This window comes from Stegodyphus dumicola, chromosome 7 (assembly GCF_044657685.1).
Source record: "Stegodyphus dumicola isolate Sdum_Otavi_A_Nest chromosome 7, ASM4465768v1".
Lineage (NCBI taxonomy): Eukaryota > Metazoa > Arthropoda > Arachnida > Araneae > Eresidae > Stegodyphus > Stegodyphus dumicola.
In genome coordinates, this window is record NC_140774.1 from 158,883,000 (window position 1) to 158,910,376 (window position 27,377).

The following is a 27,377-nucleotide window of genomic DNA, read 5'->3' on the forward strand; positions in this document are numbered from 1 at the left end:
TTCTAGCATCAATTTTGGAATAGAGGGAAATTAATTTTGTACTTAACCTTCTTCAAAATAGCTGGCAATGGAGCATTTTCAAAATTGCGATGACTGATTATAATAAAGCGCATATTGCAAATATTGAAAAATTCTAAGGATCTAATTTGAGTCGTAGAATTAAATATGTAAAAAAATTGGCATGCCATTGCAGATAAAGTCCGATTTTGTGTCAAAATACCTATGTTAGAATGATGCTATATATAAATCTAATATACATCCTAAAGCATGCTTTCGAGACATGAAAAACACAAGTTGAATTTCGTCAATCGGCCCAGTAGAACGGGAGATATAGAACTGGCTCTTTTTTCTTTTTACACAGTGTACCTCTGTCCATCCTTGTGAATTATACAGTGTGCAATAATGCACTTTTTCCTGTGTTGTCATATTGTCCCTTACAATGCTCTTCTTTACAAATGTTTTACACCAGTAATTTTCGCCATATGTGTATTGTTCGAACATCATTTATGGTTTTACAATGTGCTGAGCAATTTGCACAGAAAAGCAGTGGATGTTGACTTTCAAAAATTTAGATTTTTTTCCTCTGTAACCATAACAACTCTATTGTTTAAAATCATCACAATCTCAAGCTCATACCTTCAAACCACAATATCCTGAAATTTCATTTCGATCAGTTGAGCAGATATGCTACGAAGGGTTCATATATCAAAGTTCTTTATGACCACCCTGTATGTACTTTGCTATGAATCTCTCTCTTATTTATCAAATGTAACATGAAAAGACATTTTATTTCAGTATGTGCTGTTAATAAAACTGAAGGTCAACTCTACAAAGATGATATACAAGTTAAACAATACCATGGATATCCTGCAGCAAATTTTCAACAAAAAACATATAATGGCTTCATTAATTTTATGCTCAGTGAGAATTTCAAAATAATCTAACATTTGGTAAACCAAAACAGCATCAGTTCAGTGCTTCTAATATAATGTATTGTGATAAAAGAAACTAGTTCAACTGGATTCTTTTGTTAAGATGTATTATTTTGACACATGAAAAATGGTTAACAATGCTACATGTCTTAATAATCTTGTTATACAAATACAAAGGCAGTCATTTCTAAAAGTTTGTTACAAGCAACTGGATATGCAATTTGTTAAAATAATACTGATGTTGAAAGAGCTTCAGACTACTCTCTTCATTTGCTTACACTGTTGATGCTGTCACCAGGACTAAAGAGAAAGGATCACTCATAGAGTGTTTTCCCCTGAAACATGCAGTGAGGAGTGATGACGTAGCAATGATGCCACTGAACGCGGAGATGCAATTGACAACATAGAAATTAGCATTTTAAATTTGAAGAACCAGCGTTTAAAATGAGCTGTGTGTGAAAGATAGCTATAATTTGGAAGAGACAATGTTACTGCAGTATGCATTTTACACTGAACATTACAAAATTTAATAGTACTTACTCAATTTTAAAATAATAGATAAAGTGCGCTACACTTAGCATAAAGTTCCTTTTTTTATTTGCAGGGATTTTTTTTTTCTTTAAATGCCTGTTTGTTTCTAATCATTTCTTTATCTGCATGTTAACTAAGAGAACTGTACTACTGCTTCTAAGATAACTATAATAACAGCTATTTAAAATTAATCAAGAAAACAACCTTAAATTGGCATAGTTTTAAACATGTATGGTTATATATGGCAAAATTTCTGCTAATCTAAGTTTGAGTTTCAGCCTAATTGTAAATTTTACATTGGCATATTTTTCTCCCGATTCAATATAATAACATATATTTTTTTAAATAATTTTGTAACTTAGGCTTACATCAATATTTCATTTAAATAAATACATGTAAGATTCTTATCTTAATTTAGACAAAACAACTTTACTCACAGTACCTAAAATAATTATTTAATTTTTCAAAAGTGGGGGTTAGGGGGCAGGTCTTTTTATGCCAATTACTTTAATATTATACTTTATATATATTTTATCTAGAATGCTAAGCTAACACAAAATCGAATCAATAATAACAGAGGATACAATAAAAATTACTGTAACAATAACTTAACAGAATTAGTTCTCATTTGAAATATGCTTTACGCTATTAACTTCTAAAATGCCATCTAGAAATATTTCAAATCAAAACATATTATATATGCTTACTTGTACAGTCGCAATGCAACTACAAGTTGTTGAAACATTATTTATTGGCTGCCACATTCGACGCAATCCATTTTTTTGCCTTTTGGATTGCTTTTCTTTGGGAAAAAACATATGCATTTCTATTTAAGAAACGTATTCTAATAAAAGTTCTCACTCTGCAAAATAGAATTGCTTCTCTGTTAACTTCAGGATAATATTTCTCCAGTTTATTAATTAAAGAGCCAATTACATGCTTCCCTTTATAGTAAGTTGTACCATGAACTGCACAAAATATGTTTTCGAACTCATAAACTGTATTCATCCATGAATGAGAAGGTGTAGTCAAACCTCCTAAAGACAATAACTTAATCCATTCTGAATTAAATATTGGTTCATCAGCACAATTTTTAGATATTGTTCCCAATGATGGGTGTTTGTCTCGCACACGATAGGCAATATAACTTGCAACATACGTTAATGCTTCTTTTTCGGCTGTCGAAAATTGTCTGTCGGAATTCAATTCTAATTCCCATGCCATAGGAGAAGGTTCCTCTATGAAATCCAAATCCAAATCATCAATAGTATTTAATGGAAAAGCATCTTCCTCCTCAGTTTTCACCCTTTCAAGTATTTCGGATGTTAAATATGAATCAATATTTCTGCTTTCTTTAGTCATGCATACTTTTGAAGATAAATTTGGCAGCTTATTAGTGAGTATTAATTTCTTTAAGCTGCGTATAACTTCACAAGTGATGGATGGTCATTAAACCTACCAAGCCCTCGAATCTGACTAAAGAAACTTTCAAGTGCATCCTGAGTTAATCTAGAGGTTAAAATATATTTAGCATCATACGATGATTTCAAATCCTGGTGTAGGCCAAAAAGAGAATTTATTGAAATTATTATTCCTTTCTGGAAAGGCAGTAAGTTGGCTTTTCCCTGAACTCTTAATCCACCAATGACTTTCTTAATTAATTCCAAAACTTGAATTTGTTTTTCACGATGTTCATTTAATCCAAATGCTGCTTTAAGTATTTTATCTGAAGGAGGGTATGTTTTCGTACTATTCATAATATCGAAAAAATTGTCGATTAACTCAAAGAAGTCGGATGCTTTTTTATCTCCTGTGAGGTGGAGTATACCTTTTGCTGTACTTCTTGAAAATAATGTTTTCGCTGGAGCTACTTTTTGTCTCTCGTTTCCCTTGACCATTAAATAATTTGGTTTTAGTTTGTGACACAATTTAATTTCTCTTGAATCTTTATTTAAATCCTCTTTAATAATATCAACATTTAAAACAGTTCCATCTTCTAAAACAAATCCTTTATCTAAAAAGTGGTTTCTCAGTAATTTGAGGCAGTGCGTTAAATCTGCAAAAATTCATATTTTTTTCGTTTGGAATACTGGATTTGGAAACTGAGAACTATTAATCGAAATCTGTAACTCTTTCCACAAAGTAGTAGATCCTTCTAAATCAGACACTATTGCTTTTACTTCTACTCCAGATGATTGAATATGTCTTATGAGTGAAAAAAGAAGTTCTTTCTTCATTGGAGTGTTAAAATCAAAAAATATTGGTTGTTTCCACTGCGAAATGAGACCTCTGATTAAAACAAACTGCACTTTTTGAAAAGGACCGAGAATTTGGTCCAGTTTAGAGTCATAGCAGAGTTTAGAATCTATGTGCATTTCGTCGAAACTGAGAACGCATATTTTTTCTACAGAATTCAAATATTGGCATCTTTCCTTCATTACGGCAAGAACATCACTCTGAATTCCTGGACTACATGAAAATTTAGTGCACCATCTCTTTAATGTGCTAGTGCTAGGTAAAGGAATTCCCATTTTTTCTTTCCAAAAATCATAGCTTTTAGATGACAGAGCTCTTATGACAATGCAACGTGAAATATCTTCACTAGTCCACTTGATTTTTTCCTTCTTTTCTAGCAATGCGTTAATCTGCGTCTTTGTAAAAATATGCTTTAGACGTTTTTACAAATTCTCCGATCTGTTCTGTTTTTTCCTAAATTTAGCTGTTTGGGATTTTAATTTCTGAATTTCCGATACAAATTTCTTTTTAGATGTCGTCCACCTTCTTTGTCGCTGAGCAAACATTCTAAAATTTTTCTTTTCTCTATTTTTTAATATTTTATTACAATTTTCTAAGGATATTATTTTGTTCTTCAAATTATCAATACATTCTTGTTTAACTTTACACTTAGGGCACTCAGGGATATTGTCACATAGGGCATTGTCACTTGCGAGTTTTATTTCTAAATCATTCACATTTGATTTATTATTGTCAGCTTCAATATCGTTCTTGGCCTCAAAATAAATTTTCTTTGGGCTTAATTCGTGTAGTCTTTCAAAAGCACTCTGCATTACTTTTCTTTTCAAATGTCTTCGATTTCTTTGTGTTATTTCGTTTACTGCACACGATAAATTTACTTTCGGCACAGCATTGCATTTCAACAGTTTCTTTTGCGGCAATCCAAGCAAGCGATTTCTCATGTCATCTTCATAATCACTGCACAGAAAATGTTCGCTGCAAATTCTTGTGTTTTTCACATTAATAGAATTTTGTCTTCGACATTTATGTATCCATTCTTTCGTCAAAAGCAAATTATCCTTTGGGAAAGCATGAAATACAATATCTCTTCCTTTCGTATTTCTATAAGTGTTACGGCACGTTGCTACAGCACAAGAAGCCATATTACATAAAGGATACTTTAAATATAGAATTTAAAAAGAAAACTGACTAAAACTATATATATATATATATATATATATATACACAAATTATTTTAAATATTTGCATTATTAGAAAACAAATATGTATGATTAACATTAATTTGGGATATGCGATCTCCAGAAAATCGTCTCGCAAATGAATGAAACTACAGTTTTAACCTTTTAACTGTCATGCCCGAGATTATCTCGGGCACAGCACTGGTGTTCGAAAATGTCACGCCCGAGTATTTCTCGGGGTAATTTTTTTTTTGAGTGCATCGTATTGTCATACCCGATTATATATCGGGAGATGTTTATTTCGGCTACATTTGGTTTTTCCAATAAAAAAATTTGACAATTTGTGTACCCAAATCATCAAAATAACTTGACAGTTAAAGGGTTAAAGGCGCGAAATCAGAGCAGGTGCAACATAGACACGTCAGATTACTTCTGGTTCCCCCCCTCCATGAGGATCGCGTCCGCGAGGAGTCGAACAAAGGAATGACCTAGCCCTTCTATTTATCCCTGGCTGTCACAACCTTTATCATTCATATCACTTGATAATTTTTACTATTTATGAGCATCTAATTTCACATTAGATGCCTTGATAAAGAATAGTCATTTAAAAGGTTCTTACTGATGCATTTAATTAGTTTTGTTAATATTAGTTCTTAAATGTTTGCAAAATTATTAACTAAAACAGCCAGATTATTAAATTATTTATTTGTACTTTGCAATCTGTGCAATCTGAATTTGAGCAAAATTCAGACAAATGAGTTTACATTACTTTTCCATACCTATAAAAGATGTTGGTTATGACTTCACAAATTTAGGAAGTATTATAGAACCAAAAATTGTCCCTTTCAGTGATTAATGTTTGCATCACAAGTAAAACGGTCATTATTACATTTTTCAATTAAAAGCATAACAGGCATTCATGAGGTGATATAATTACTATTAATCACTGAAATAAATATGGTTTATAATTAAATGCTATTTCGGCATTTTAAACATTTTTAGCTTAAGTACTGCATATTTTTAATTAAATACCAACTCTTTCAATTTGTTGTTTCATTTTCTATCTATCATTTAAATTAAGTTACAACACGTATATTTAGTAAATTTCACAGACAAAGTGATTCTGTATGTGCAAGAGGAAATCAATAATTTAAAAGACTTTCTGAATAATATTACAACAATTCACAAATAGTTTTTATTAATACAATAAAATTACAAAATTCAAGTTAACGAAATAAGACTTCTAAGCAAAAAAATAAAATTAGTAATATTTTGAAAACTAAATGAACAGATTGTGTGCTAATTCTAAAAAATGAGAGTAAATGCTCTTTAAAACAGTAACATGTTCTGCATAATTTTTAGTTCATTAAAAAACTGCATGTGCTTTCTCAACACTTTTAACAAATTGCACTTTTCTAACATTATGTATGCAAATGTATCACGTGGGATCTCTGTAGCTTCTTTTACAAAAATATATTTACAACTGTAAACAGTTTAGTTTAAAAACAGTATTAGGAGATAAAAATTTTACATAAAACAGAAAATTTTGGAAGTTTAACTTAGATGTTTGTACTTTGTAAACAAATCATAAAGGACTCTTAATGTTGACTTCAGATCTATATTCACAATATCTGAAAAAAGAAAAAAGAAAATGTTAGAACGTGAAATATCATAAACTGCTGTTCTTGACGAAATACAATTTAAAAATTAAATTGGCTTTATTTTTCACATACTTAATTCTAGTGAGCATAAGTTTAGAGAGTTTTACGATCATACTGATTTGTTCACCGTCTTACTTTTTATTCAGCTTATTTGCAATTTTTTGTTAAATGAAATTTTACATTTCTACGTCCCCCCCCCCAATGATTTAAATAATAATATATAGTATCCATTTCAGTGCCAGCACTAGTAAACAGTTCAGCATAACCTCAATTTTGCAGCAACATAAGACAATGCATTTTAAAATTTTCCATTAAAATTAAATTTACAGTAAACTGTTTAACATGAATAATTAAAATGTAAAATAATAATAAATGTTAATTTATCTTCAGTTATTAGTATTTTTTCAATTTTAATACACTAAAAAGTAGAAAGATTAGCATCTGTATAAACAAAAATGCAATTTTATGGATTTCTTGTATTTTTTTTTAACATTAATTTGCATTTTAACTAAAAACGATTTCATTGTTTAGTTTTGTTGAAAAAGGCATGCTTGGTATTATGCGTAGGAAAATATTTTACTTTGTTATAATCACATAATCTTTGTTGAAACAAAATTGCCCATCTGCAGATAACTGAATAAGGCTAGTGAACACAGGCAAACAGGCTAGAGGCATGAGTTTTCATGATCCCCATATGAGTTATGTGAATAAAAGCTAGTTTTCTTTTAGCAGGTAGATATACTTATGTATTTTGGCATAATTTATTAATAAATCTAATCCTTGTTGAACAAACTACAACGAATATAAAAATAAAACTCACACACCTGCTTTATAATAAATTATGTATTTTGCCTGAAAAGCAACAATCCAATTATTCAGATCATTTTTTTAATTGAAATGGTCCTATTTAATACAGATATCTGATGTTCTTAATGTGCCATTATATATAAGAAAATATGAATGTAATAGTAGTAATATTAAATAGGATGTTAATATAATACCTAATGTTTTGATGTAAATTTGTTCTAAACAGCTAGATTACCTATGATTTAATTTGGCCCGTTTCTATCTGGTCATTTTTCGAGTAGCTTTGGAAACTATTTCTGAAGTAAACACTTTTTAAGATATGGAAATTGATTATTTAATTAATTTATTCTTGAATACATTAAATTAAACAGAAATTTATTATTAACCTTTAATTACTTTTAGATCAAATTACATTCTTCAGCAAAAACAAATGTAAAATAACAGCAACATATATCCATAACTGTTGATTTTCCCACATTATATACTGGTCATCAAAATTAAAAGATAATGACAAAAATAAAAAGGCAATCGATACTTAATGAAAAATTATTAATAGAAATTTGTACAAAAGCATTAGTTAATATAAATTACAATGTTTGGCAGTTGCATATTCATGAAATATTGAAATTAAAACAAAATTTATGGAAAAATTAAGTCACCTCTTGTGGAAAAAAAATTTCTTTAATGCTGTGTATGGTCAACTCGGACAGATATCCATATCTCACATCTTAATTTCACAGACTTTACCAAAGTGTTGATCAAGTCTTGTGGAACTGCATGCTACTCTTCTAAAAGAGCACTTTTCAGTTCTTACAAGTCTGGGGAGGAAATCTGTTGTGCTGAAATTCAGCATCCTAAGGCATTCTACAGATGCTCAATTGGATTCATGTCATGCGAGTTAGGTGGCCAATCCATTTAAGTGATATCTTTTGTTTTATAAGTATTCTGACACCTGGGTTCTAATACCTTGTCTACATATCTCCAAGTGGTTAAGAACCTCCTTGAAAGAAGTGCAGCTCGATGCAGCCATTTATCATGCTTCCTCCCACACCATTAAACTGCAGTTGCAGAAACCGAATATTCCATGGACAAGGGAAAGCAAGTTGCTTATTCATTCCTCTCTCCAGATCAAAACATATCTAGATTCACTGTTTAAGACTATATCTGGACCTGTCAGTAAACAACATCCAGGCCCAGTTGTCTTGGCTCCCCTGAACATGACGATGGCACCAGTTTAAATGGGCCCCTCTGGAATGGAGTTAGTGGGACTCAAACCATTTGTTTTCTTGCATCAGTCCAACCTCGTTAAGCCTTCGTGCAGCAGTAGAATGGTTAATTCAAAACCTGTGGTAGCCTGAAAGTCTAAAACAAAATCTCTTGTAATCGTTTGCAGTTTCTTTGAGCTGATGACAGAAAAGGATCTGATGCAGTTGTTGCTCTTGTTTGCCCTTGACCAGGTTGTCTATCAACTTATCCAGTGCTTAAAAAGTGGTTCTAAACTCCTTATATGACATGTTGAGGGCTATTCAACCTTGATTCTACCAATTATTCACCACTTTCGACCTTCACTTAAATCATGTCTTTGAGCTACAACTACTGAATACTGATCACCTTATGAAATCACATTCACTTTAAACAACACTACAAAACAGAATTCCAACATGCGTCCATCGTGTACCATATTGTCAATCACCAAATTATTTACATATTTCCGGTGCTAACACATGTGCAGAAGTGCAATTTTGTGTCCAATTGTACTTAACATAAATAATTACAGAAGTGGATATTGGTTGAAACATCAACTTAGCGAGCATATTTTTTAATTATCCCTTAATTGTGATCACCAGTGTAATACTCAAGTTGTTTCATTTTTTTAACAACTATTGAATTCTGCTCTCAGTTTAGTTACTGATTTTTTTGCTTTTTTTCAATCAGAGTCCAAAAAATGAAGCAGGTCAGATAAGACAAAACAAGGGGAGAATGGAACAAAATGGGAAAAGACAAATTACAGCAAATGAATACAGGTATAACAATTAGGAAATGTCACAAGAATCTGTAAATTAATTATCAAGTAGCATGGAAAATGCAATCAAAGAATTTTACTAATTATATTTGTAATTATTTCAAATATTTCCAGGAATCTTCTTTAATATCCACCCAAATAACTTTTAGCAGATTCAATAAACTAATCATTTGGATAAATATGGCTCTATTGTATTTAGAACTTGTCACCCTTACTACACTATTAAAAGTTCCCCATTATGCTTAGGGAGGAGGGAAAAGGACAAAATATACATTGTTATAAAAAATGATAGATATAATTTTAGAAAGCATTATCAGAAAAAAATATTAGCTTAATAATTTATACTGCAAAATAAACACAAAAGTTCAGATTTGTTTACTACATATTTGTAAGTTTCAACATTCCCCCTTAATTACCCTACAGATATTAAATAGGAATTCTGTTTCCATCCATGTATCTTAGATCTCGTCTGGTACAACTGCAACATCAGCAAATAAATGGTGCATTTAGTAATAGGTATTATGACCCTTAAGTTTTCCAAAAATTAAAGTGAAAAGTTCTAAAATGCTTAAATTCTGCAAATCACAGTTTGCAGTACACTCTTCTTTTCAGACTGTCACCATCTTCATGCAAACTGGTTGGTTTAGGACAATGGCATCATTACCAATGAGCAAAGTTTTTCTTTCTCAACATTATCTTATCCATCTCTTATAGTTAAACCATGGACACTTTCAAATTACCTTCGTATAAAAACTTAAGATTTACTTATGATATACAAATGACTATGATATATGATATTTTGTATATTATGATATACAAATGACTATGATATATGATATTTTATATATTATGATAGACAAAACCTCAAATGACCTTGTATAATTATAAAGAATGCCGTCAGCCAACATCTGAAATCATACAATTTTGGCATATTTTCCCCATGTTAGATTTCTAATAACAAAAAGAACTTCTCTGCACAGATATATATATATATATATTCCTTTTTCTCTCCCCATCCTCATGTTACATACAGGTCACTTTGCTTTAAAAAAAATCATACTCAAGAGCTACAAAATTCCAATTCCAGATATTCAAATGCTTATTTAATTATAACTAGCCTTAAATACTACAGGCTCAAAAAATCTACATTACTATAGAAAGAATAATGAAATCAAGTAAATCTTTAAATGTAAGATAATAAGACTTTACATAAACTTACTGAACCTTACCTATATTGAAGAATGGACTAGCTAACGTCACCTAGCCATAAATTAAACCTGCGATGTAAGTAAAATGCGAGATTTGTACACTAATGCTCATTCCCCCTTAATTTGTTCATGCATGCAAAACTAGGAAAGAAATCCATTATGTATAAAAAATTTTGTACCTTGTACTGATGTTTATTACAATTATAATGGTAAATTAACATCTGCCAATTTTAAGCACCTTAATATAATATTTAAAATTGAATTAGATTTCTTTTTAAATTAAATATATATATATATAAAACAGCATTTTTTCATGGTTTGCTTTCTCATGTCATTTTGCTATCTGGATGCAATCCACTTTGATTGTGGACTCTTTCATTCCCAGAAGTTAGTGAGATCTTTCCATTTTTATTTTTCCTTAAGTATTAATTTACTATTTAATCCCTTGTTTGATATTTTATTATTTTGAAATTCTGATTCAATAATCTACCAATTATTGTTATTTTTTAATTCCTGCCATTTTGAATTTTTTCTTTGAAATTTTTCTCACTTTCACCTCATTCCTTTGTTTTGACATGCCATCAGAAAACATGGTTTTTCAGTTTCATCTGAAGCCCATGAAATTTTCAAACCATTTTTTACTTAAATTCAAACTTCAAAACATTCTGAAATTTATACAAGCTAAGTGTAGTTGTATACCTTTTGTTTGTGTTTCCAAAATTATACATCATAACACAACTAAGTCTAATGGAACACATATACATGGCTTCTCTTATTTTAAAAATAAGCTGTAATGTTGTTTTACTTAGCTACAAAACTAACTTCTGTCCATTATCATATCTCATAACCAAAACTTTCGCTGTTACACGTATGTAGCTCCAAGGTTATTGCATTTGGGAGGGGGGAATTCGAAGACTATTTCTACACTTCTAAAGGTCAACTGTTTCATTTATTACTGTGATAAACTGATCTATTGAAATAAACATAAATTTACAATTGCAAGAAGCAAAAATATTTAGCTATTGTGCACTTATGAAACGAGTTCTAGAATGTTTTGAACATGTTACATACGCATATTCCAACGATATTTTTCAGCAGAAGCAAATGGAAACTGGCCCGAATGGTATTTGGTTTCTTAACTGTAAATTTGGATGAAATAGAATCACTTGCTGATGAATTGGTTCATTAAAATTCTTTTGAGTCTGAAAGGGATGATTTTGCTATCAAAGTATTAGAGGCCTGTAATAAATAAAAATGTTAGAAATTACCTTCTGGTCTTGCTCTGGGCTTCTGTAATCCTGCATCCATCATAAGCTCAAAAGCAAATGCAACATTATGCACTTTTTGATCAAATGTTGTAGGTGTCAGGTTAAAAGAATACAATGGTACAAAGTATCCTTCTAGTAAGCCCATCAGAAGTGTTAAATACAAGCCATCATGGAACTGAAAAGAAGAGCAATATGGTAGACAAATAAAGACACATGAAGAATTTAACTTAATCATTAATTTAATATATATATATATAGATAGATAGATAGATAACTAAAAATGCTAATGATAGGGATATGAATATAAATTTTGCTCGATGCTTAATTTTATCATCACACTAATGCAACAATTAAAAATATTGAATAAATGTTTAAAAGGATAAGGAATGCAGTAAATGAAAGACATATTTACAAACCTGAGTATCAAGATCTGTTACTTCAAGATTAATTTTATTTAAATGCTTGTTTACAAATGTCACCAGTGACTATAAAAGAAATATTAATTTAAATAAACTAGCAAAATATTAAATCATTGACACAGTTCACAAATACAGAAAATAATAGATTATTAAAATAATATCCATACACACACAAATATGTGAAAAATTCTTTTTTCCCCTTTATTAACTGAAAGTTTACAATTCAATAAAATACTATCATAGTATTAACATACATTATTTAAAGTTAACTTGAAATGCAAGCTTCAAAAAACATTTCAATATTAAAAGTAAGGCAATTAAGTTTTACTAATGGTTAAAATTTCAGTTGAATTCTATTCTAGCCTATCCTTTTTGGTCCCTTACAATATTTACTCAGACCAGAAAGTTATGCAAATTGAATAGCATGCAATTTAGTTTAAAAGCAGATGGTTAATCTTAACCATAGCAGCTCCCATCTTATCTGTTTATGTTACCTGCAACATTTATGAAGGAGATATCAAGAAATATTGACTGTGCTCAATAAGTCATTTAAAGACTATTACATCTATTCCATTCCTGCCACTTGTAGGTTTGATATTCAGGCCACAGTTGCAAATATTCGAATCATAGCATTAACCTGCTTAGTAAATTTTATATGAGAGAACTTGTTTTAGTTACTTCATCATTTTAAGGTCTGTAAAACACATTAGGAGTGGCTAGTAAGGTTATTTGTTGATTGTGCAGTTGAATTATATATTATGTTAAGTAGTATTAGAGGTGATAACTCATGAAGTGTCTAAATTACTTTTGTTTTAGGCATTAGGTAATAAGCTAGAGCAGGTGGTACGCCATAAAAGTTATAAAATAGGCATATGAAAAAAATCAAGACATCCAAAATTAAATTACCTCTCCTCTTTCTGTATATATATGTATAAAAACAATACACTGAATCTAAAGCAAGGCTGAATCTAAATAAGAAAATCTAATTACAAAGTGTTAAAAAGAATTTGGTGGTAAAAAGGTAGTGCTGAATTATAAAATTAAATAACACAATAGACATAAAGGCATGTAACAGCTTAGGATTTATATCTGAAGCAAAGCATGGATATACAGCACAATTTGGTCCTCAAGAATCCTCAAATTTACAGTATTCTGACGCAAATGGATATTGTAACGTGGACCCTTTCTGACCCCTCTAAATACTTCTGCAATTTTTTTTTTTTTTTAATCAAACTGAAACAACTAATGACAAAGAGGAAGATTTCTTTCTTTAAAAAAAAAAAAAAAAAAAAAAAAAAAAAAACGTATAACAATTGAAATGATCATGATTATGTGTTTGATGAAGAAATATAGGAAACAGATAAAACATCACTTTATATGCTATTTAATTATTGTTGGAAAAATTTAAGTTGAAAACAAGCTGCATTTATATCAGTCTTCAGCTTATGGAATGGGGTGGAGGAATTAACGACTGTCCTTAGAGAATCACAGCAATGCATTCAAACACAATATTCAATATCAGCAGATTTTTTTTAATTAAAACCAAAATGATCTTCCTGCCCCTCTATCTCCTAGAACTCATTAAATGAAATATTTATTATAGCTATGGATAATGCAGAAACTAGTTTCACTTATATTGCAGACCTTCAATAAAAACAGCTGGAAATTTAATCCATTAAGAAATTCAGCATTTTCTAAAATTTAAGATTTCTCTTCTAAACCTCAGGTTATGATTTCATAAATTGCATCAAGCAACAGGAAAGATGCTGTGATCTCTGTATCCATTACAGGAAGACCCTTGAAAGGTGCTGAAACTTCAGGCTTTTAAGTATTTTTCAAGCATATGTTTTAATTAATTTTAGAAACTTTTCATTCCCCTTTCTCCAAATTATTATCTATGCTATAAATCTGAGATCTAATATTTTAGCATTTATTAAGATTTTCACTATTCATATTTAAATAATGTTCCGGACAAAAGTATTAGATACACATCACGCCCAAAGTCATTATGCATATTACTTATACATAACATTTAATGACCTCATTTATCACTTTGTTCACAAAAGAGATGAATACATTTAAAAGATTCCTACTGCTGAAATAAAATGGATCGAACTTAAAGTTTTATTTGTACTTTCTGATTATTTGCACCATTAATTTCAACATTCAGTAGCACTGAGATATTTTTGACTAGTACACACACATAACAACCAATCTACAATTTTGTGCACACCAGAGAGGTTTGAGTAAACATGGGTTTAAATGCTTCCATCAGCTAAAAAAAAATGTATTTAAATATCAACAATATATATAATTATTTTTATTTTTTCTAATAAAGTGTCTTGTTTCTTATAAAATGCTACTTTTTATTATTATTTATGAAGAGAATAATATCTGTAAGTATAAAAATAGCCAAATAAATGCTTTTCATAGACAAAATCTGCAAATGATTAGCAACTCTGTATTGCCCGCACCTTCATTGGAAATGCCAATTAATCGAAAAATATTGTTTCCTTCACAATTTCCAATATTTTAATAGCATCTTAATATTGCAGAAAATGTAGCAACTATCTGTCAGGGTAAAATAATAACTGTCAAGGTAAGATAATAAACTGTAAAATTAAAGTTCTGATTACCCCCCTTATATTTATTTAATTCTGCTCTCAATTTTTTACATTTTATTTGGTTTAAATTTCACTTCATCTTATTTAAATAATTTTCACTTTGTTTTAAATGCTCAGTTTTTTTATTATTTAATATTAACTCTCTTTAGATCTTGAGATAATCCGAAAGTAATAATGAAAGTCATATTTATTTTAATCTAATTTCTTACAAACAAAAACTACACTGAAAAATTTTAAAGCAAGACTAAGATTAGAAATTTACACTGAAAATTTTAAAGCAAGACAAGGATCTTTGTAGAGTAATGACACAGCAAATAATATGCAGAATTAAAATAAATCATTAGTATAAAATAAATCATAAGTATAAAATAAATCATTAGATTTAAGTAGAAATAACATATGAATGAAAATTAACTCTGATGAAGAATTTCCATTGCTGTGAATTGTAGTTCATCTTCTTATGCAAATAAAACTACTTTAAAAGGAATCATTTTGCCTAATTTTCTGCAGTACTTGATCAACAGATTACTTATATCTATATAAGCCCCCCCCCCCTCCACAAAAAAGTGGCAAATCAGCCAAGAAAACTGTGCATCAAATTGTTGTGAGCTACAGGTTTTTGGATCTTTGTTTAAATAATCACTCCTGATGAAAGGAAGAAACTGACAATTTATTGCAATTAATACTGACTCACAGCAAAACAAATAGCTTTACACAACTCAAGAAGCATAAACACTAAACAATCCTCCTAAACATACAATAAATATTATAAATTACCAATATCACTCAAAAAGAAATTTTTAGTCTGAGTCAGAACTGAGTAACACCTGACTAGTGCTTGTTGTCAAAACTGCTTTCATATGATGTTGCATAATCTTTTCTGGAAGTTTTATAAAAAATCCCTCCTACAGCTTCAAAAATGAATTTTTCCAAAACTTCTAGAACTAAAAATTGACAGAATTTACCAAATAATTTTTAATTGGTCAGAATTTGACAAAAGTCACACGTTTGGCAATAAAACATATTGCCAAGGCCAATTGGGAACATTTCTGCCCATATCTAACATTCTAGTTGAGCTAGTTTAACAACTTAAATATTGTCAGAATAAAAATAATCTACAATTGTACACCAGAATAAAATATGTATATATAAAAACATGTAGTCATAGATTTAATTATATAGAAGTAATTCCTAAAATCATTATCCTTAAATCAAAAATTAAATAAATAAATGAATAAAACAACACAAAATATTAGAATAATACAATTAAACATTCTATATTTCTGAATATAAGCAGATTTGTGTATAAGCCAAGAGTGCATTTTTCTTTCAAAAATTTACCGAAGATTCAAAACCCATACATAAGCCAAAGTGAAAAAGAAGCCCTGTCATATTCTAACATGTTGCAATACAAGCAAAAATGTTCCCAAGGTGGTAAAAGGGGTATCCATTCAAATTGCTGTAAAGTGCAATGACAATAACTTTGAAGGATACGCAGGAAGTGAAATTTTTAAAATTTCAGATTAGAATAATTATAATAATTTTAGATTAAGATTATAATAATTATAATAATTTCATAATTATGTTTGCTGAAAATTCTCATAACAGTATTGCTGCATGGCAATTTTCCTAGAGTGAAGGGGAAAAAATGTCTTGAATTAGTGGAGATACCAAAATCCGAAAAGGTATCAGCAGCCACAAATTTCATCAGTATTACATTTTTCAGTTTAATGAAAATGTAAAAATTTCAAAAAACAAACCAGCAATGTAAAAAATTTCAAAAATGTAACAACTAATTTTCACAAAACAAATAACTCATTCATTTCAAATTAATTTTTTGCATTAACTAAAGAAATAAAAAATTGTTCTATTTGGCGATTTATCACTTATGCCCGGATAACAGAAAAACACCTATATTTTTTGTTAGAGAAGTGGTTCCATAGATAAGCTGACCTCATAATTTAGCTTTAGAAAATGTTCCAAAAATTCTCAGCTTATACACAGAAATATATGGTTGTTGCAAATATTTACAGAAATACACGCACCAAATAAGTAAAACTTTATATAATCAATCCAAATAAAACTAATATGCTAAATACATACTTTCTTCACTACTTGTAGCTTCTCAGGAGCATGATCAAAAAGTGTGTCAAAAGCATCTCTTTCTGTTTAAATTGCAAAAATTATTTATTTGTCAACATATAAAATTACTGATATTTCAAAAAAAAAAGTTAAAAATGCTAAGTAAAAATTTAAATATGAATAGAAATACATACCAACTCTCATTCCAAGATCACTGTAAATGAAAATACAAGAAATCAATTATGCTAAATCAAATACAAATAGTACAGTTTATAAAGATTTACACTTGATTTCAAACACTTCAAACCACAAAATCAAAACTCTCTTATTAAAAGAAAATGTGAAAAAAATATTCTTTTGCAAAAAAAATTATTACTTACTCATAAGTAGATGTCAGCTCCTCTGCTACAGTTCTAGTGTGAAGCATGCCTTCTCGCTTCTAATTTAGAAAATATTAAAAATCATTGCACATTTGTAAATTACAAAGTTTATATTATATAAACTGACAAATATAAAAAATATCAGAATATTGAGAACATTCTATTCAAATATGCATTTCACACAAGTACTGTAGCTGTCTGATTTCAACAATTTATTTACATTAAATTGTTGAAATCAGACAGCTACAGTTTCAAGATAGATCATCAATGAATACAACAAAAGTCACACTGATGAAAATTTGACACTGAAGAATATTAGTTCTTCACATGAATAAAATTTTACCCTTTACAATCAAGTATTTTCCTAGCTAAATATTACATATAAAATATTATAACAAACGAGACTTTTCTGCTCTCTATGTCTGTGAAATAAATAATTATTTAAAAGCAAAAATCATACATAAAATTTAAAAGAGTTTTTATAACCTATAATTTTTTTTATAGCTGATGATGTAAATATACTCTTTTGCAAAAAAATCGACGCACCACAAAAGAAGTGGTTGTTTTTGATGAAATTGAATATGTGTATAACTCATACACAAACAATAAAAAAATTAGAAAACCAAGTCATAAGTACCTGTTTACGGCTCACAATCACCCACTCATTGTTCAAATTAGTAGTTGGTCGAACCAGCCCTGGCGGCAATGCATGCTCGAATTGTCAAGGCAAGGAGTGGTAGATGTTCCTAATGTCATCCTGCGATACATTCTGCCAGGCATTCCAGTTGTCACTCCAGATCTGCGATATTTTGTGGTGCCCAAATCTGGCAGCCTGACATGTCATAGATATGGATCGATTGGTGACCAGATATGGTCTGGTGACCTTGCTGGTCAAGGAATATTATCAGTTGCATGGAGACAGTCCAGAGATATGCGAGCGGTATGTGATCTGGCATTATCTTGTAGGAAAATGGCCCAAGGATGACGTGTAATGAAGGGTAATGCAAATGGCCGCAGAATGTTATCAACATATTGTTGAGCTGTTAAAAATGCACGGGGATGACTAAAGACAACCTGCTGTCATAAGAAATAGCACCCCACACCATCCCACTAGGGGTTACGGCTATATGCCTTTGTAAAACAAAGGCTGATTGGGACCGCTGGCCCCATCCTCTCCACACACGAACACGGTGGTCATCTGCTTCAAGAGTGAAGCGGGATTCATTGCTGAACAATATACAATATCAGTCTGACGGCAGCCATGATGATCAGCTGCGACACTGCTCCAGACTAGTCCTCCGATGTTGTGGGGTCAAAGGCAAATGCCTTTCAGGCCTCTGTGAGCGTAACCCCACCTCAGATAAACGCCGTGAGATAGTGAATGGTACCCCGAGAGGTGTAGACGTTGCTGTAGTGCATTGAATAGTCGACAATGATACCATTGAGGAGGTTCGAGCCTGGCGAACTGTCATCCTATCTTGCCTCGCATTTGTGTTCCTTGGCCTTCCACAGCCTTCACTTTGTTGGCAATTTCCTTGTAGCAACCATTGCTACCAACATCTTTGCACAGCAGTGTCTGTATGCTGCATGTGGCGGCCTATTGCTCACTATGACCAGCCAGCTTTACGCAATCCTACAATGCGACCACGTTCGAAGTAGTTTAGTTGTCTGTTACTGGTTTTATACTTTGTGAATTGCGCACTAGAAATGTGCGCTATGATCACAATTCCTGTTCATTTGCCTTGAAATTTTGATCATTTGCATGTTCGATCAAGATCTTTTTGCATACCGAATTTCGTCATGATCGCAAAAGTCCTTCTTTGTGCTTCGATTATTTTGCAAAAGAGTGTGTTTTGTAAATTAAATTTTAAATCACAAATTATTTATAAATTTATATGCATATATGACATACTTTAAAGCAATTAAAACTTGACAAAAAAGCCAACTTAATTTAACACAGATTTGAATAATACTTTATAAATTTTGAGGGTGGTCAGAACAAAGGTCCCTCCTACTCAAGAACAATAAAACTTTAGTCAAAAGCAAACAACATAACTGTAAGAAATTTCTTCAAACTGCTGGTTGACTGCAAAAAATTAAACTGGAAGTGAAACATGGCATTGTAAACTTTTAAATTACACAAAAAAAGCAACTTCAATTTGGTATAGGACAGATACACTGAAAAAAACAATGTCTGCACATAGAAGGAATATTTCTTCTAGTTAAAAATAACTAGCTTTAGTGAGCTAGTTACTATTAGTTGGGAGGTGTTATCCTGCAGATCTAGGCAGCTATATGGCACCTCATTAACAGGAAAGTACCAATTTTTAATGATATACTTATGATAATTAGATACGTTTTAGAAGTTATACTATTAAATGGGAAATACTCTTTCATCTGCCAAGATTTTTTTTTTTTTTTTTGAAAAATCATTAAATATTAAATAAAGGTAATTTCTCACCTTCAGCAGTTTCTCTTAACCCAATTTAGACAAAATAACGCTTAAATTGTCGTATATTTCTGGTCTTGACTAAACTGACTGGTCAATTCTTGAAGTGCAAAAGAATGGCTGTAACTTATATATTAATTTAAATCATGACTAAAACTGTTTCTTTCTTAAAAATCAAACTTGCTAAATAACGTCTCCATATCACAATTTTGCTGAAAACAAAACACAAAATTTTAGATCAACTGTATCTTCATTTCTGCTTAGTAACAAAATAGATTTTGTGCCTAGAATTTGGAACAAAACATTATGCTGTTAAAGCAAAAAGTTTTGTTATAATTCAGAAGTTAACACTTTTTTAAATCTTCTTCTAAGCAAGACAAAGCTATTAAAGAATCACTAGAGCTTCAGAAGCAAGAAATAAAATAAAATACACCCTCTCCAAAACATGAAATCTGCAAATAACCAGGTTCTGTACACTAACCATAGCACTAAAAGAGTATGTGTGTGAAATATCTTAAATTTCTTAAACATTTCAAATTCAAATTATGAACAAAGCTCAAAATCCTAAAGATACAGGCAAGATAATAGGATGTCACTATTTTTATTTTCTTATGCAAAGCAAAGGAAGCATTGTAAATCGGGAAAATTTTTGGGTGTTGTATTTCAACGAAAATATCTATTTCAACCCTCTCAAAACCTTTCAACGATGTTTTTGCATGACATCTGTACCTATGGACAGAATAAAAGACTGTTTTTGACAAAACAGATTGTAAAATGGATTTAGAAGAGATTTTTTTCCTTGACATCTGTACGTACAAACATATGTAGGTATCCCATATAACTAAAGAATGAGTAGCTGTAGAGCACTGAAATTTTGTATATGGGACTGCTATAACATGTAGTTATGCACCTCCCTTTTCACTGCAATCGGCTTTAAACAATCGTATATAAATTATGTATATTTTTGTTTCATAAGAATAAATTGAATTTAATTAAATAAATTTAATTTATATACAGATTTATATATATTCCTACTCTGTTACCTGGCTCGGTGAGCTTAGTATTTTATTCTTATATATGTTGGTAAATTACACATTTTTTGCTTTAAAAGTGATTGAATTATGTGGTTTTTATGTTCTCATGAACGTTTTCATACCTTTAGTTAATCTGCATGCAACAGTTATAGAATTATATACAATTTAAAAGTTTAAGTTTCGGGTTAAGCCTAACAAACCACCATCTGTTTACATTTTGAAATTCAGTAGAAAAGTGAATTAAGTCAGTTTCTGAACCTTCAATGTCTTTTTGCCGATTAGGACCAAAAATAAACTTTCAGATTTGTGCACCAAAAAATCTGCCCTCTTGCGTGCTGGCCAAATTGCTTGTTTTTGCATAGAAACTCTAATTTTAATTTTAAAAATTGTTTTTTTTAACTGTTTTAATTGTATTTGGTAGTTTATGCTTTTCTGTATTTTACAATTTTTAATGAAGATTTTTTTGAGTTTTTATGTATTTTTGTTTTCTCACAAAGTGAGAATTGAATTAACCAAACAAGGAATATATCAATGAAATTTGAGGAAATAAGTTGAAATGAAATGCAGGAAAAAAAAAAAAAAAAAAAAGGCTGTAATTTAATAGGCCATACAATACCATTCATATGGTATCCATATCTGATTTTTATTTTATTTTAATAAAATTACAAAAACATTATATCATGATTAAATGACTATTCTAAAATATTACTATATGCCACACTTACCTGGACTACTACAACATTTACAACAACATTTTCAGGAAGACGAATAGGTGCTCTAAAATGTCGAGCCAAAGAAACTAATAAATGAAGAATAGCAACAACATTTTTGGAATGAATACCTGTAAAGAGGAAAAGGTATTTTCTAAATTACTATCTTTAAAAGTTTTCTAATATACATCACCTGAGTATTTATGCCCATAGTAATATTATAAGTCTTAAAAATTATTGTATTATATGCTACATTAGAATGTTATGAAAGTGTTTGGGATTCTTATATAAGTAATGCAGTATTTTTTACAATTTCAAATACAAATAAATATTCTCTCATTAAAATAGAAAAGTACAAACAATACGAAAACCCCAGTATTACAGTTTCTAATAGTTTTTAGATGCAGTGAATAACACAACACAAGTTCAAAGAACTTCTGAAATATCACCTCAGAATAATACATAAAATAATAACAAGAGGAGAAATACTGCATTGTTACAGTATAGAACCATTCATATCACACCATAGGTTGCATTATAATTGAAAGAAGTTTTGTCCATTGATAAATAATTTGAGCCAATGGAATTTGAAATAAGAGTCATGAAATAGCATGATTAAATAGTACAGAGAAAAATGGAATGTGATAATACTTAAACATCACATGCCACCAATTCCCAACCAATCACAGGTAAATTATGTTAGCACTGTTAAAAAATACAGAATAATGGAAAAATTGCTACCACAAGTCAACAGCATAAAACAAAACTATCAACAGAGAACAGAAAAGGGAATAGAAAACATGTGGTATAAAAATGTGACAGCAAATGATGTCAGAGTATTTGGAAGTTGTTTCTGTCTAACAAGAGTACGTAATTTCACTCCATGTAATTATAAGCATTGTTTGAATCACTTATTAAAGTAAATTACTCAACTGCAAAATAAATCAAATGTGCAGCTGTTATTTGTTGTTTCAAACTGATTGAATATGTAAACAATTTGTTGGTTTGAATTTTTTAATTTTTAACATTAATTTAATTTATGTAACTGTAACAAGCATCACATTCTATATTTTCATTGTTATCATTTTAGCCATGAGGTTTTTCTGATCTAATCAGTTTTTCTTTCAAACGTGATGCAAAGTGTGAAGGAAAACAACCTTGTGATATCTCTCTTTCTTGCCATGAACATCTGGATCCTTTCCCTATAAAAACACTTGATGGATAAAGTTCTGCTGTAAGAATATAGTAATTTTTTTTGTTTTTTTCCCTGACAGCAAGCTATGTTCAGATCTAGGATAGTAATCCTGCAATGATGAGAGTTTTTTTTTTTTTTTTTTTTTTCCTTTACGTTCTAAGAGGTGAAGCCATGCATGTGTGTCAGGTTGTAGCCATATTCTTTGTAATCACCATATAACATATGTACATCACACAAGTCAAAATAATCCTCGTTTTACAATAATAACAATTATATACTAATTTGAACCATAATAATGAATTACTGAAAATTTTTCAGGTGCAAGTTCAAATTATGGTAATAGATAAGGACATGTGGACTGTAATAACTATGTCATCCACAGCATATTCATGAAACTGGACTATCAGAATGTTACTGGAATGTTGATATGCAAATCAAACTTTGCATATCAACATTCCAGTAAATTCTACTTGTATTAAAGTAATTGATAAACTTTGCTAGGATGTCTCAAAAATTCTGCATTGTTTCAAGCATTAATTTCCCACACTATTTTATGTATATAAATAAATGAAGTATTTCACATGTGGAATGAATTCTGTTTTCTTGATATTATACATTGCCAGTTAAGCAAAGGAATTTTCTAATTTATAATTAATAATCAGTTTAGTGTAGGCACAGCACACTATTTAATGGCCAATAAGAATAATATCAATTTCCTGTAAATATACTAATTTAATGTCTAATAAATTGGACTATGTGGGGTATCAATTATGTAATGAAAACAATAAAATATTTTCTAACAGCAATTAAATGAATTTATTCTTTCAATTAAACTGTTTGAAAATGTACATATATTAATAATAAGTTATTTTTCTATTAATTATAACAAGGATAATTTCTTTTTCCTGTGCTTTTTTCTAACTGCCCTCTGATTAATAGTGATTAAACCAGGATGTTGTTCCTGGTATCACCCTGATAAACCAGGAGTTGACTGTACTTTCCTGATTTGTTTCCTGTATCATGAATGATGAAATCTTGCATCATGAAATAATGAGAAAGATGTCGAGTAAAATGGAATAAAAGAACACCATTGAAATTTAAGTCATCCAGATGGTATGGTGGTTACGGGAGCCTACCATGGTACTGAAGAGCCCGGGTTTGAATCCCAGAGAAGACATGGATGTTTGTAAATGTTTCGGTACAGCATGGTGGCACTCTAAATACGCGGTGAGCTGAAAGTCCTCTCATGTAGATTGATGGGAGAGGAGAGGGGTGGGAGACCCAAGGAGTGCTCTACCTCAAAATTGGGGGTGGAAAATAAAAGTCCAACCTCTTTTCGGAGCAAGCTCTGGCAACCATCGTTCCATGTAATATGGACAAGACAACAACAAAAACTGAAAATTTTATTTTAAAAAAAAAAGTTTCAGTGAACAAAATGAAATAAAATCCCCAATCACAGCTGCTCAAAATGGCACCTTCCAACTGTAATGCTGGCTTAACACCATGGATGGATTGACTGCTGTACATTGGTGAATACATCAAGCATGGTCCCAGCAATTACAGATATCTGGCCAACAACTTCTTCATCGGAATTGATGAGATTTCCATCAAAGATGATAAAACTCAAGTAACCCCAGAGGAAAAAATCTAGACTTGATAGATCGCATGAATGCGCTGGCCAGTTGACTGGGCCTCCACACCAATCCATCATTTCAAACACATGTTATAAGATGTGTTTTGTATATTCACATCATAATGGTTTGGTGCCCCATCATGTTGGAACCACAGGAGTCTTCTGATGTTTGCTGAAACAGAGTTCAATAGTTCATGCAGCAACTCTTGCAAAAACACAAGGTATGAATATCTGGCCAGGTGACTTGACAGTACGTATGAACCAATTAGATGATTGTGCACAATGTTTAACCCAAGCATTTACTCAGAAACCACAATGGAACAACCCTGGAGTCATGGTGTGTGGATTGTCAGTTGCCCAGACATGATAGTTATGGATATTTGGTATCTCCTGTCACTGGAATGTGCATTCATCAGTGAGTAACGCATATGCTGAAAAATCTGGATCCACGGTGGTCCGTTGGAAAAACAACATGGCAAATACAACATGTAGCACATACAGTACAAGTTCAGAAATCTGCAAAGATTGGGACCAGATGTTGTGCGGATTTTAGGATTTTGCGGATTTCAGGACAGAAAAGAAAAAGCATAATATTCGGAATAAAAGTGCAAAATAAATAAGGCATATTAGATACATTTAATTAAATTATTACATACATTATTGCAATAATTTATTATATTCATTAAATTATTATTACATATATAAATTGATTATATTATTCATTGTATTATATGTACACAGCATCGAGGTTTGCCGATTTCGCCTCATGCAAATATTTCTGATTTCTGATTCTGGTGCTAGAATCAATGTTACTGTAAAATTTTCAACAGCTTTTCTTTATTTTTCGTATATCATACACAATTGTGTCACAGTTCCATACCATTCTGCTATAAATCAAGGAGTAGCACCTGCTTCCATCTTTTGTGGAATTTTCACTTTTTTGCATTACCGTCAATGCAACGTGTTTACGTTTTTCAATGTTGCAAGCAGTCAAATCATGAGAGAGTTTCTTATCTGTCATTGTATTAAAAAGGGCTGAAATTTAAAATATTCTTAATTTATTCACAAAATATCAGGATAAAAAAAAAGGCAGCACTAAATAACCTCGTGAAATAACAAAGCTCAGAAAATACAACCTGAATTGTGAACTTGAAGAGTTGAGTGAATCGTCTGCTTTTTTACCTCGATGCAGAAATTAGAGAGAGAAAACTTTTATTTTTTAGAACTTTTTTAATGTCAATAATTTGGTATTTCTGTTATGACACATTATTATTCGATAATTATGATGTCATTATTCGGTAAGTATTTTTTCTTCGATATTTCGTACTTAATGTTGTGGTTTCCGGGACCTGCAAAGTGAATGCTTATATTTTGAGAGGCAACGCGGATTTTCGGTATTTGAATGTAATCCATTTTGACAGGTCTTGAACTCTCTGCACATAGCATTTGTTCCTCTCAAAGTATTCACCACACCATCTGATGAAATACAGCATCTGATGATTAACAGCTTGCAATGATGTCCACGTGCTCCACTGAGTGCACTCTCTCATATGATGCAAAATTTTTCCATTATAGATGGGAGCATTCCTTCTATGCTCGGTATCCTCACTGCAACTTGAACCTTCTTTTGCACAGTTATTGGTGCAATTGCTGAAAGGTTTCAAGATCTGGGACACATCTTGTTTTGAAAATCCTCTTGGTACAATCGTGCAGCTTTCCTTGCATTACCCTCCAGCCCCGTACATGCTTCTCCCTTTTACTGATTCGTGTATGCATCCATCTCATTGGTTATCTTCAGCACAAATGAAGCTCACTGCTGTGAACAGCATTTTTACTGCATTCACAGATTGTCTAGTAATGGTTGCTATGGAAGTGAAGATAATTCACTTTTTCTGTCACACAAATGTCTTTAGGTAATCACAGTAAACGTTACAAGTAAAAACCATTTAACACCCTATATATAAATAATGATATAAAATAAAAAATTATAAAGTTTAATTTAAAAGATTTGATGCTACAATAAATTACCTATAAAAAGGCTCAAAACATATAGAAATGTGAGTTTCAGGTAAAACAATAAATTTAAAACATAGGCTTTGTTCACCCAGATTTTATGCAAACATTCTAAGTGCATCAATTTTCCAACAATAAAAATGAATTAATGGAATATTACATTCCAGTTTTCTAAAATATTTAAACCATACCATTTTATGCACAACAATGTTCTTGCGGAAAAAAAATTCCACATACAAAAAATCAAAATAACTGTTGGCATTTTTTGGTAACTGATATATGTTTTAGTAACAGAATTAAACTTGATAACCCTGCATAGAAATTATATATTTTTAAGAATCTTAGGCTAAAATGTTAGATTAAAAATACCTTAAAGGGCATAATGAACTTTTTCCATACGATAAAAATGAATAAAAAAGCAGTTAAATAAAGTTTAGAATGCAAAAATCTACAAATTTTACATAAAATTAAAAACATGTAATTCTTAAAATTATATTACAGTGATATATTTACTTTCAACATTCCATTTTGGCTGATTCCAGGGTGAAATACCCAGCACACTGTTTGCTGCCTCCAGAACTTTTCTTAATTTCAGTTTTTGACCTTCTTCAGACTGAGTAACTTCAACAACATCTAGTTTCACATCCATTAATTTTTCTACAAGAAATCAGAAAATATAAAGCACAGAAATATTACAAGAGGTTTTGAGCATTGTTCATTTAATTCTGTGATAATATATGCAATAAGAAAATAACTTTTAATATCATTCAAGTACACAACATGTAGATCTGAAAATCAATTTTAATAGGTTAGAGTTTTATTAGAGTACTTAATTTAAGAAAAGTATACAAATTTTGACCAAACTACTCTCTGAGATGGAATCTAAGAATTATATATCCCTCTTCTGATGGTAACTTCTTAATAGCACTTTCGGATCAACAGATTTTCTTAAGGCAGTACAATTACAAACACCC

The 27,377-nt window shown here is 30.6% G+C and overlaps 1 protein-coding gene across 2 annotated transcripts in view; it reads right to left on the reverse strand.

Moving 5' to 3' along the window:
• Nucleotides 1–6,078: 6,078 nt before the first annotated feature.
• parvin (beta-parvin) overlaps nucleotides 6,079–27,377 on the reverse strand; it is a 39,141-nt gene continuing 17,842 nt past the window's right edge. For both annotated transcript variants that reach the window (XM_035366710.2, XM_085820981.1), the window contains exons 4-11: nucleotides 26,917–27,060; nucleotides 21,578–21,693; nucleotides 17,370–17,428; nucleotides 17,184–17,203; nucleotides 17,011–17,072; nucleotides 12,281–12,349; nucleotides 11,865–12,039; nucleotides 6,079–6,528 (exon numbers count right to left, since the gene is read on the reverse strand). In XM_035366710.2, the coding sequence (XP_035222601.1) occupies nucleotides 6,452–6,528; nucleotides 11,865–12,039; nucleotides 12,281–12,349; nucleotides 17,011–17,072; nucleotides 17,184–17,203; nucleotides 17,370–17,428; nucleotides 21,578–21,693; nucleotides 26,917–27,060 (722 nt within the window). In that variant the 3' untranslated portion in view covers nucleotides 6,079–6,451. The remainder of the gene's footprint in view (nucleotides 6,529–11,864; nucleotides 12,040–12,280; nucleotides 12,350–17,010; nucleotides 17,073–17,183; nucleotides 17,204–17,369; nucleotides 17,429–21,577; nucleotides 21,694–26,916; nucleotides 27,061–27,377) is intronic.